This window comes from Melanostigma gelatinosum, assembly GCF_949748355.1.
Source record: "Melanostigma gelatinosum genome assembly, chromosome: 1".
Lineage (NCBI taxonomy): Eukaryota > Metazoa > Chordata > Actinopteri > Perciformes > Zoarcidae > Melanostigma > Melanostigma gelatinosum.
In genome coordinates, this window is record NC_136634.1 from 16871236 (window position 1) to 16883643 (window position 12408).

The 12408-nt window shown below is 45.0% G+C and overlaps 1 protein-coding gene across 1 annotated transcript; it reads left to right on the top strand.

Moving 5' to 3' along the window:
* Positions 1-6199: 6199 nt before the first annotated feature.
* LOC306784707 (immunoglobulin superfamily member 22-like) lies at positions 6200-11562 on the top strand (the record flags this gene model as incomplete). The annotated part of the gene is given in 16 exon segments (XM_079278799.1): positions 6200-6297; positions 6299-6378; positions 6449-6471; positions 6813-6944; positions 7890-7915; positions 8050-8177; positions 8283-8319; positions 8677-8758; positions 8761-8850; positions 9023-9136; positions 9239-9394; positions 9802-9886; positions 10637-10650; positions 10652-10718; positions 10980-11105; positions 11492-11562. Coding segments are annotated over 16 exon segments (1329 nt in total).
* Positions 11563-12408: the final 846 nt, after the last annotated feature.

Below are 12408 nucleotides of genomic sequence, written 5' to 3' on the forward strand. Positions count from 1 at the left end.
ATTGAAGCATCATTGGCTAAACTGCTTCATAGACCCGCCTCTTTGGGGCAGATTGCATGCTGGGTGTGTGTGTGTGTGTGTGTGTGTGTGTGTGTGTGTGTGTGTGTAGGGGTGCTGCCGGCTCACAGATGGAAACCACGAGTGTGAATACAGATCGCGAGGAGTAGTATAAATATCAGTCAGCGATTATGAGCTTTAAGTATTAGAGTAAATTGAACGTGTTCTGTGAAGCATAGAATACAGTCGGGGTTGGCGATCTCAGAGCAAGGGCTGGTTGATGATGGAGGTGGTCCGGTATTGGACCGGCCCACCGGGGATTCCCCCGGTATCCCCGATGGCCAGCCCGCCCCTGGCGTCGTCCACCCCCACACGAGGCTGGTATGCAAATTGAAGAGGGTCCAGTGAGGATCTCATCTGCGTTTCGGAGGTGGGCCAAGACCAGCCTCTCCATCCTTCATCACATGAGATGTGAGGGCAACTGGTCGGTAGTCATTGAGGCCAGATGGTGTCGTCTTTTTTGGTACAGGAACCAGGCACGATGTCTTCCACAGCACCGGGACTTCCTCCTGCTTCAGGCTCAGGTTGAAGAGGTGTTGAAGGACATTCGACAGCTGGATGGCGCAGATCTTCAGGACCCTGGGGGGAATGTATCATTCCCTATTGTAATCTTCACAGCAAACACTGAGCGTATATTAAAAGCTTAGGTATTCACCTGGGTCTTATTGAAAACGAGTACCTCGCCAATCACCTCAGCCAAGCATCATTTAGGCTGAAACAAAAACTTCAAAGGCGTTCACCTTGCTCGGGCTGTTGCAGGCACAACTGAAGGTATGTCATCACACACCTGATTTGAAAGTCATCCAAAGTGGGTAATAAAACAGTTTCATGCACCGTCTTCTCTTTCCTTCTCTCTCTCTTGGCGGCAGGACATTATCATGGGTATTTTTTTAGGTCCTGATTCTATTCTTCTTTACGTTTGATCCGACTTGTTGTTGTCAGACTGAAAACAAAAACATGTCTATTTTCTACTCAGTCAGTGAACCTGATATTCTTTCAGTCTGCTCCTTTGTTATCTCTGTTTCATCCGACGTCAGGCAAGCATCCAATGCACAGCAAGGGACCTGCGCGCGTTTAACTCGCATTAAAGCTTGACAGAAAGCTTCACACACTGCATATGGATCCATTTATTGGAGTGAGTAGCACGGGGAGAGAGAAACTGTCTCAGAGAAAGGTTTTATATTATCTGAAACACTTACATTCAGGTGCACCTGCTTTTTCAGTTTAAAAAAATGAACTCGTGCTATTTTCTCTCTCTGCCTCCTCTCTCTCTCTCTCGTTCGTGCCTGCAGAAACATTTGGCACCTGCTAGGCACCACCCTCCAGGGATGTCCACGCTTGGATGAATCCAGGAGGAGGTGGTGTGCGGTGGAAGGATGTGGACAGAGAGGGTGTTCAAGGTGGGGGACTGACAGAGCTGTAGGGGGGCTGCTCTCCTCCGGGGTGTTGCAGAGACCGAGCCCGCAGGGAGGAGTGAATGCCCAGCTGGCAAGGGACTCAGTATGCAAAGAGCATCATCTCACAGTGTGATGTTTGCATTTTGAACAGAGGAGATGTGATGCAGACGAGCGAGATGGGAGACGCTGGCCTCAAATTGAGGCTGACTGCTCTTCAATAAGCAAATCATCTCATCCAACACTTGCAGCTTGTTAAACTGCATCTCCTGTTACTAATCCAACACCCACTTGTCCGTCTTTATCTACCGCTGGCCCGATGTCTGTCTGTCCCTCAGCCTTCCTCTCCTTCCGTCTCTCACAAGCATCCCTCCTGCAGCTTTCCTCTTTCCCGGGCAGCACAGCAAGCAGCTCACAGGTTTTGACGAGAGGTCTGAGCTAAAATGTCACAGGGATTAAGGGGTTTTGCCTCCTGCATCCCGCCGGATCAGTTCTGCCTGCCCTCTGTGGCTGGAGCCTCCTCCTTCCCAAAACAGGTGTGGAGTGGCATTTTCTTTCTGCTCCGCCGTGCCTTATCGGATTTCCTTCTGGGGAAATAGCATTCGTCCATGTTTAGAGATGAGTAAGGAAGGAAACGGGCAATTGGGAGAGGTAAAGTGAAGGGATTAGGAGGAATGAGGTGATCCGGTGAGAGGAGATGATACTTGAGGGGGGAGATAAAAAATGGGAAAATGTGTTTTTTTAATTTTTGGTTTAATGGGAATATTCAACAAATGTAAACACAAAGTAATGGTTTCAAAAGTGATAGTTTCCCAAGTTAAAAGTTGGAGAAGTTGACTTCAATCATTTCTACATTCAGCCCTCACCCAGCATCACACACACACACACACACACACACACACACACCAATGGCAGACACGTGCACTCTTCTGCAGCTGTTTCCTCCAAATACGGTTAGACAGATCTTAAAATGAGATCTTGCTCCAGAGATGTGCAGTACAGACGACGCGTTTAACATCACATAGCTACAGCTGCTGCATATTAAACAGTATTCTGCTGTGTTTCCTCTGACTGGGTCAGCCAAAACCTTCTAGCATCAATCCAACAAACTCCCGCTCGTCCACCCCTAGGCTTTGCCCCGCAGACCTGCAGCCATCGGAATTCTTCATTCCTTGAAGATCTTGCCAGCGGCGTTGTTGTGCATTGGCATAGTGAATTACAAATGAAGCTACATTCCCATCTGAATAGGTGAAGTGTCGACAGTAAACAACACGGCAACAGTAAAAATAGCTCTGCTGCCAGTGTTAGATTGGCTGTAGTCATGTCAAGATGTGGCTGGTGGAGTTATAACTGTCAAAAGGACGTGCGTAGCATCAAAAGACATCACACGTATGATTTTTGTTGACAATCGTAAGGCCTTTTTCCTCAAAGCACAGATTGTCTTGATCATGAAGCTACAGAAGAAGCTCAAAGAACTGAGACAGTGACTATTGTAGAGTTAGAAACCGTCTTTCATCAGGAGTGAATATCCATGCTTGGCCTCTTTCTCAGATTGAGCGCTGACAGAAAGAAAATAATGTATATATATATATATATATATATATATTATATATATATATATATATATACATATATAACGTTCTACCAACTCATTCATTATGTTTTGTGCTGTGAGTATGAATGTGCTAAGAGAGAAATCTAGGTCATTTCTTCATCATTAGTATGCCAGCCAGGTGTAGTGCAAAGCGGATTAGAGGGAAGTAATGCTGATGGGACTCTCAATGCCAATCTGCTCTCTCTCTCTCTCTCTCTCTCTCTCTCTCTCTCTCTCTCTCTCTCTCAAACCAAACAATCACACTTGAGTGCTATACCTGCTGTCACATCAAAGAGCATATCCATGATAAGGCACCCAGAATTATAATAAAACATCCATGAATTACCCTCCTCCAATGATGAGCTGGTTCCAAGCCCATCAAACAAGGAATATTTCCTAAATTTTGATTTTCGACATAATGTGAGCTCATACAAGCCAGGGCCAGAACATGCAGTCAACAGGTCGTGTACATGGGTGCTTGAAGTGTCTCCCCTGTGACTGCTCCTCCCAAAGACCAGAGTCGTAGTGTACAATTCATGGAATGTGCAAGCATATGAGCAGCAGTCATCATCTAAATGTGGAAAAGCTGGAGTCGTTTCCGATGAAGTTGATTGAGCGCAAGGAAGAATTCAACATTTGGGTACCACAGAAAGCCCAATATACCATGCTTTTATTTGTTTAGTATTATTTGGGACGAGGAACGAGGAACAACAGGACCGATTGTTCACCAGCTGTCACTCTTAATAACATTGTGATTGTAATACCATTATGCTTTGACTGCAGTTATTAATCACACTTAGTGGAATTTATTTTTACAACTTGCGTGCTTCTCTTTCTGCCTCCTCTTTAAGCGAGATAGACGATGTTCCTCGTCTCCGCTGTGTTCAGTTACCGTCTTTGGTACACCGCTCACGATGACTGAGCACTCGGCAGAGTGTTTTCTTGTTGCTCTGCTGTTGATATCCGGTCGTTCCATTTACCATCCCGACATCCCGACATGGAGCTAGGTCATCAGACATGTTGTGTTTGTTCAACTTTTGTTTTTTGTTCACCGATTTCTTTTGTTCCCTCTCCAACTGAATTGGTCCCACCTCTCAAATACAACATGGAAAGTTGCTGTGAATGTATGAAGAAGTGCAGTATAAGCCCATGATGACAGCATCAATAGATCATTGTCTTTTGAATGTCTGATGAACTGGTTCCAAGGAGTAATTGCCATCCCTGAGAAATGACAGCTTGTTTCTGCTACAGCGATGGATCCACAGAGTGGAAACTCCTCCTTCCCCAAAAAGACAGCAGTGAAACGTGACACGGCTCACTCACCCCCTCCTGCTATCCGACCTCTACTCCGAGTCCTCCCTCATCTCATCACAATTCACAACCTGTGAGGGTTGATCCATTTGTAAGAAATAGGTTTGGGCTTCTCTCTGTCTATGTGATGAAGAAGAGGTGTGAAGATCCTCCATTCCCTTCGTTCATCACTGCAAAGACAAACAAGTCAGCATGCGGTGGAGGACATTACATCATAGCTGTATGTAAGGCTTTAACAACAGTTTCCCTCCTTGCTGAGGCAGAGAAAAGATGCACTATGCACGTCTAGTGCGAAGAATGAGCAGGTTTACTGACAGGTTTAGTTTACAAGTAGTAAAATGAGACAACACGACTGAAGTAGACACCAGGCTTCTTGCTCATCATCTTGGCGTAGACGGCCTCGTTGGGTTGCGCACGCACCACGAGCTCATTCCAGCGACACTGATTTCCAAAAAATGTCCCCTGGGACATCTGTGAACTGCAGCCACACCTCAGAACCACACACCTGGGGCACAGACTAAATCTGCGAGGAAGTAAAGGCTTTGCTGTAACAAGTACCGGTACGTTTGGTTGGCTGTGTGTGTTTTGGTTTTTCTGAAATAACAGAGCCATGGGGAGAGTAGAGAAAGTAAATCATTTTGCAATTTGCCATGCTGTATGCTGTGTGTGTGTGTGAGAGAGAGAGAGAGAGAGAGAGAGAGAGAGGATGTAGGAAGGAAAAAGAGATGTTCTTGTGTTCCACTTACAGTGAGACAGCAACCTGTTCAGCACTTTGTAGCTTCCAGTCACTTGCTACTCCGTCAGACTGTAGATTTATACCATCAAAGAGTTTGCTGTGGCCGCATAAAAAGAACTTCCTTCGGTGTCGTTATCAAAGCTTACGGAGCTAATTAGCGCACTCACCCCCAACATGTAGTGTATTTGCTGCAGGAAGCCAAATTCCCTTTTCCCATTCAGAGACGAATCTTGTGGTTCATTGTTCCTTTGGCTTGTGAAGTCACATTTACATGCTCAAACCGAGCTCTTGCTCAGAGAAAATGCAATTCTATATTTTGATACTGGCTCACAGATATAGACATGATGCCTGAGCTTTGTGTTGTTGTTTTTTTGTAGTATTGAAATTTTGTAAGTACAAACAGTGAGTACTACATTTCGAATTAGAAGAATCGATGACGCTTGACACTTGCTTGCACTTGGATTTGAACAGTTGTAATGTGTGTAATCTTCTATACAGCCACTGTTAAAGTGGATATATTATGTTCAGGCAAAGATACACACACACACACACACACACACACACCAATGCACAAGAGAGGAATCCAAATTCAATGTAGAGGAAGAGCACAGTTCATCAGTGGTACAAACAACGCTTTATCTCCCACTGCAGGTGTGTGGATTACCTTTTTAATTGGATCTTTGTACGAGCCCGGCGAAGGCAAAGGACTGTTGTAGTCACTATTGAAAAGCGTATGATGGAGGAAGCAAAGGGCACGGAGCGAGCAGGGGAAGGGAGGTGAGCTTCAATCATTTTTGGTGCGTGCTTTTGGAAGCACAAACCACAGAGACACAGCCGAGATGTGTGTTCAACACGCATACTTACACACAAACACAGCAGCCTTGAACAACCTCCTGTACAATCTGCAGTACACTGTAAGATATCAGCTGTATCAGTGTGTGGATTTAGAGAGGATGGTTAGGACTGTCCTCTGTCCCTCTGGTCCCTCTTATCTACAAAAACCTGTTACACACATCGAGACCCAATCGAACTCGGGGTCAAATTCATTTTTTTTTTTTTTTCACATCTCTAATTGTGTCTGTCACATCAGCACCACCCATCTTCATCATGGCAGCAGAGCTCCTCCAGGCCACTGGGGGCAGAGTGGAGCAGATGGAACAGCATATGGGTCGAGTGAGGCAGATGTCCTCCTCATCCACCTCCTCCATCCTTCACCTCCTTCACCTCCTCCACGAGCTCCCCCAAGCTACGAAAAGTTGTGCAGGCCTTGTCGAGCACCTTGGAAGGTCGGGATTGTCCACCAAGATCGTCTGCTCCCAATCTGCCATGCTGTCTAATACAATCTTTTTATTTCAGAGACGTGGCATGAAGGAGCATCTGTTCGAGTCACTATTACGATGAGCAAAAGTGGCATAATTGATGAACATCAGATGGTTAAATTGGCAGCTTTAACTGACATTTCTTACCTGTCCCAGTGTGTAGAACAGTGTCTCATCCTGCTTAAACCTCAGAGCGCATTGGGAACTAAATGTCAGGCTGCCACTTTAAGCTCCTGGCCAAATGCACACCAAAAATAAATCGAATTAACCACATTATTTCTGTAGTACAGTGCGAAAACCAAACATTTAAAGCTCTAATGACAACTTGCATAATTTACGTGACGCAGGTCTAGCACAGTTTGTACATGATTATGAAGTGGATGTCCTTCATGCTCCCTCAGGGCACTCAGCGTAAGACCTCCGCTGTGGTGGAGTCCTTCAGCCAGGTACAGAAATCCTCCCAGATCCCCGAGGGAGAGCCTGTCCCAGATTTTGAGGAGAAGCTGCGGCCCGTCACTGGCCGAGAAGATGAGGTGAACCGACTCGCCTGAAATTTCAAGAAACGCCCTTTGCGTCCCCTAATATCTCTCTTCATATTGCATGATGAACAACTGTGGGCCCTTGAGACTATGGGAGCTCATTTTAGATCCTTACCCATAGTTTGCCTAGAAACTCCAGATGACAACGGCTAAACTCCACTGGGAAGTAAAGGTTTGCTGCTGTGCGTAAACTTTAGACTTTAGACTTTCTGGGTGAAGGGACTGTTGATCCACTCGGATCAAAGTCCTGACAAAGACCTCACGAAGCAATACTGTGATGGAGTTTGTGCGATGGTTGTGAGCTCCACAGAGAGAGGAAAAACATCTGCTGCCTTTGCTGAATACTAGTGCCTGTTCTGTATAAACTGTAGGTGTTTGAGCCTCACTCAACCTGACTCTACCTGTGAATTATAGATTAGGAGGCCTAAATAGTAACACTATATACAGACGGCTGCGGAGTTGCCATCGAATTTGCATTCATCGACTGACTTTAAACTCACTGGAAAACAGGAAAATGCCAGATAGGGTCAATTGACCGGATGTATGCTGCTCTCATCGCTGCAGTAAACAATCAGCATGTCCTCACGGTGTGTCACTTGAACCACACAGTTTACAGTGTTCCTGTTTGTTCACCAGCCCGGGAAGGTTCTAGTAACTGTAAGCCAAGTAAGCCAAGGGACTTTGCCATCTTGGTTCTGTCAACTGAACATGTATCATGACGAAAAGTAGACAGAAAAAAACTCTCCCTGATCCTTTTATCTATAACCACTCTGGAGTGGATTTCTCTGTACCAGCCGCAGAGCTTAAGTGAAGCTTAAATAGCTATTATAAAGCAATTAACTTGTGGGTGCTGACATATGCATCGTCCCTTGCCATCTGTTTCTTTGGTGAGGGATGACTGTTAAGTTGTGGCTCTAAATGTTTACTGGGTGTTCCCAGCATGGCACTGCCTCCTTCTGCACAACGTAAGTATTGCAGTGGGACTTAAAGTCACTGGACGATGTAATGACAGCGTGACAGTTTTAGTCTTATAGTAAACGACAAGCAAGGCCATTGTCATTCATTTTAGGTAACCTGTAACGAATTTCCTCCACTTCAGATCAAAAAATCTGACCCTGGAGGATGCTGATGTCGACAAGTGCATTGCCTCCAACAAGCACGGAGAAGCCATTTACTCTAAATCGTTGTTACAGAACGTGAATTCATCCATTTCCCATCTTACATTGTGTGAACCGTTCTCAGTCCTGATAGTTATTTAGAGGCTTTCCGCTTAGGTTACGTGCTGTTTTCACTCAGTGCCGCAGGTTAAGATGCTCTGTCTTTTGTTTATAGATCCAGCGTTGGATTTCAAAAAGATGCTGAAGAAACGGTAGGAACACAAGGCTGTTGTCGAATACTTTCCCTGACACTCCCAATACCTGTCATGGTGTGATGGAGCTTTCTCTGATCCACCCCCGGTTCCTTTTTGGTTTTTTTGCATTGCATCCAGAAATATGTACAGGATGAGATCTGAAGAGCTGCAATGCGTACCAGTGTTGCCGCAGGAGCTGAGGTAGATGTTTTTGAGCTGTCAATGCACATAATATGCACACTGTCAGACATAATGTCACACACACACACACACACACACACACACACACACACACACACACACACACACAAGCCTGGCATACACTTTTGTGTGTGCATGTAAGCACACATGAGCAGTTGCTTCCTCTTTGTGCAGCAGCGTAGAGAAGAGAGAGGAGAAGAGGCCAGCTAAAGAGGAGGAGATGCTAAAGATCCTGGCTGGAGCTGAGAAGAGGGACGATACGAGAGGATCTGCGCCGAGCACGGCTTCACCGGCTTCAGAGGCATCCTCAAGAAGCTGGAGGAGGTGAAGAAGAAAGTGGAGGTGGAGGTGGAGGTGGGGAGCGATATGAAGAATAGCTTAAAATAGAGCAGAATAGAAAAGGGGACGAGTGTCACACAGCACAGCCATGGCAACAAAGGTATGTCACATAGCAACACTCGCGTCAGCTAATGTGAAGATGGGGAACAAATGACGTGTTTGATCTGATGATATTTCCCAGATGGTACGCGTGCTGAAGCCCCTGGAGGACATCACTGCCACAGCTGGCACCAGCATCGTCTTTGACACCATCCTTGAACTGAAGGATCCAAACATCAGGATGCAGTGGTTTCTGGTAAAAAGAAGTTATACACGGGTGTCCCAGTTACATAAAACACTTCCCTGAGTTCCCCCCCCCCCCCCCCCCTCGTCTCTGCATTTTGTTATTACGATTCAGGCCGCAGAGCTGCTACGGATCCAGTACTCTCATGGAAAATACGAAGTGAAACAGATGGGAAGCGAGCGCCTGCTGTGCATTTCTGGCGTGGGCCTCAGTGACACGCGCACCTACACTCTGCAGGTTGCAGACAAGAGACTGTCAGCCAGGCTTAGCGTCAAAGGCAAGTGCAGAATGGGACTCCAGTCCTTCCACTGCGCATGACTGAGAGAGATATATCACCATAGACTGCATTACCCACTCTAGGACATAAATAGACACAATTAATCTTTCCCCTTTTTTTGGACCAGTCACAGACGTTTTTGTCTCTCAGGGACTTTCGTAGTTGTCTCATTTTTCTCTAAACACCTCGGATTGACGCACCGAAGTACTTAAATACACTTTCACACAAGCACGTAATATCCCATCGAGCATGAGATTTAAGAATGTATTTTTAGCATCTAGGAAATGAAACAAAGAAATCTACCGACAACATTCTAGGTAAACAGGAACACCGTGGACATGCACGTGATTGAAAAGGAATATAGAAATAGTTTTCCCAGAAGTGTCTTTAATTTTGGCAGGTAAAGGGAAAGGAAGTAAAAAGAGGTGAACAGTTCGACGTGTCCTTGTCTGAGGATGGGCTGACCTACACTTATGTTATGTTCAGTTATGCTTTGTTATGCTTTGTTTTTCCCAAAAGGGCTGTGACTTCCTGTTTTAGTGGGACAAGCATTTCTAAGAATACATCCTTTAGACTCAGTGGAGCAGTTACTGCCTTATTTTCCTCCCCTGAGATTAGATGCTTGGTTCCTTCATAGCGATGCTAAACAACAACATCATCATCCCGCTATCGTCCAAATGAAGACATATGGGTTGCATCATAAATCCTCCCTCCTAGAGTTGAAAGCAAGCCAACCAAATCCCTCCTCACAACAAGCTCATTTATTACGGCTGTGTCTAACGAGATGCTTACTTGCCCAAGGTGCAAGCTGGGGCATGTAAATATCTTCACAAGGACGTGTGCCTGTCCTTTGGGGTTGCAGGAACAGAAGCATAATTGAGGTGGTGTTAATTACCCATGAGACGTCTCTGTGTTTCTTCTTCTTTAACTTTAAGTATATAATGAAGGTCTGAGGTATACGTGAGGGACTGAATTTAAAGAAGAAACCTAATAAGTGGATACAAAATGCAATCCTCTTCACCCTGTAATCCCGTTTTACCATTTTTTAAATGTGATTAATCCTTCGTTTATAGTACAGACATTGCTTTAAAAGTACGTCACTTCTGCATATCTGGCCGTGGATGGTACTGAGTTATTTTAGTTTCTTTTATCAGTGTTTAAAGGTCAAACATTTGGAACATTACTGAAGAATACACGAGACCCAAAATAAGCATCTTTTGTTTGTGTTATGCCAGAGCGTTTTGCCTCCCCTGAAGAGTGGTATGTCAGATGCTCAGTGTCCCACAGGCTCCCCTGCAGAGCTGTGTGTTGGACGGAGTGTCTGAAAGATGGAGCGGAGGTCAAAGACGACACGAGACCGGATGAAAGAGTCTCCTTGTTCGTCCTCTAATGCCCCCTTCTTCTGTCAGATAATATGGCAAAAGCCAACCCTAATGTCTGCCACAGTCAAAATGCTTGAAACCTTTGATATCATCACCATTTTAATTAAGTCAACTTTATCAGTTAAGTTCTATTGCTCACACACACAATTCTCTTTTTTTTCTTCATGAACACATCGTTTGCGTGTTACATTGACAGATGTCGGAGCTGAGGGGGTTCAGGTGGTCAAACAGGGAGCCGTTCACCAGCTGATCTTCTCTGCTGTGACTCATGAGGGAAAGTACACCTTCAGAGCCAAGGGGGCCGAAAGCGAGGCTGCTCTGTGTGTGTGTGTGTGTGTGTGTGTGTGTGTGTGTGTGTGTGTGTGTGTGTGTGTGTGTGTGTGTGTGTGTGTGTGTGTAGGTGTGTGTGTGTGTGTGTGTGTGTGTGTGTGTGTGTGTTTGTACTTGACATTTATGTATTCTCAGGTGGCAAAGAGACTAATTAGAAGAAGCCTCCTGCCACTGTCATGGAAACAAACCCTGTGTTCATATTTAAATCCAGACAGTGTCTTGTTTTTTATACTACCACTAGGAGGCGACGATGTCACACATTTTCAAATGCTTCACATTAAAGCTAAACAAACTAATACTCAAAACGAAATAAAACCACAATGAGATAAAAACACGCATACAAATCACATCCCAAACTATATTAACCCTGTTTCACAGACCCTGCAGAAATGGATTCCTCTGTGCCCGACCTGACCAAGCAGGCAAACAAAGAGAAGCTTATTTTGTAAGAAGTCTGCTTCACCCGTCACCGTGACAGATGCGCTTTCATTGACCACTGACCTTATGCTACACGCACTGACGTCACTGACAATGATTTGAGCCTTTATTAGATTATCATTGTTAGATATCTATCAATCAGATTTGTTTTATCATTAAAATTTTTGATTTTAATTGTGTTATTTGGGTGGAAATGCTGTTTTTCCCACATCTTCCATCTGCTAATTACTCCAGCTCTGGTAATGCAACAAATGGCCACTAGATGTCAGACTTGCTCCCATCCTTGTGCAGGTATTCCTCTCCAGGAGCACATTAGTGTTCGGTGTGCTGGAGGGATTTTCACTTGTTAGTCAGCCTGCTCAGCCAGAGAGCTTGTCCTTTCTCTCTCAATCACAAATGCTTCTCCCTCGATAGAAAGAATCTGACTTTCATCTTTTCTTCAGGGTTTCCAGATTTCGACCAAATACACTTGTTCCATTGGGCTTCCTGTCCCAGGCTGCATACCATGTCAAAACAAGGGGAATGGAGTCTGTGCATAAAGAGAAAGAATGAATACGTGCACAGTGCATCATATCCACACAAACACTTGTTGGTTGGTATGAGGACAGTGGCAGGAACACTGCCAATTACACAACTACTCCCTTTGAGGTTTCAGTTTATCTTGTTAATCAGCATAACAGGCAAAGTGGGTTTGAATCCAGTCAACAACTTTTATGAAACGCCTCTTGTCCCTTTCCTAGTTGTACCTGTTGTACAACCCCAAACCCCAAACAAAAAATAGAAATGATTTCACCTTCCATAACTTGCCACTGTGGATTTAATGCTGCCAGTATTTATTTTGTATCGTCGCTGTCTGG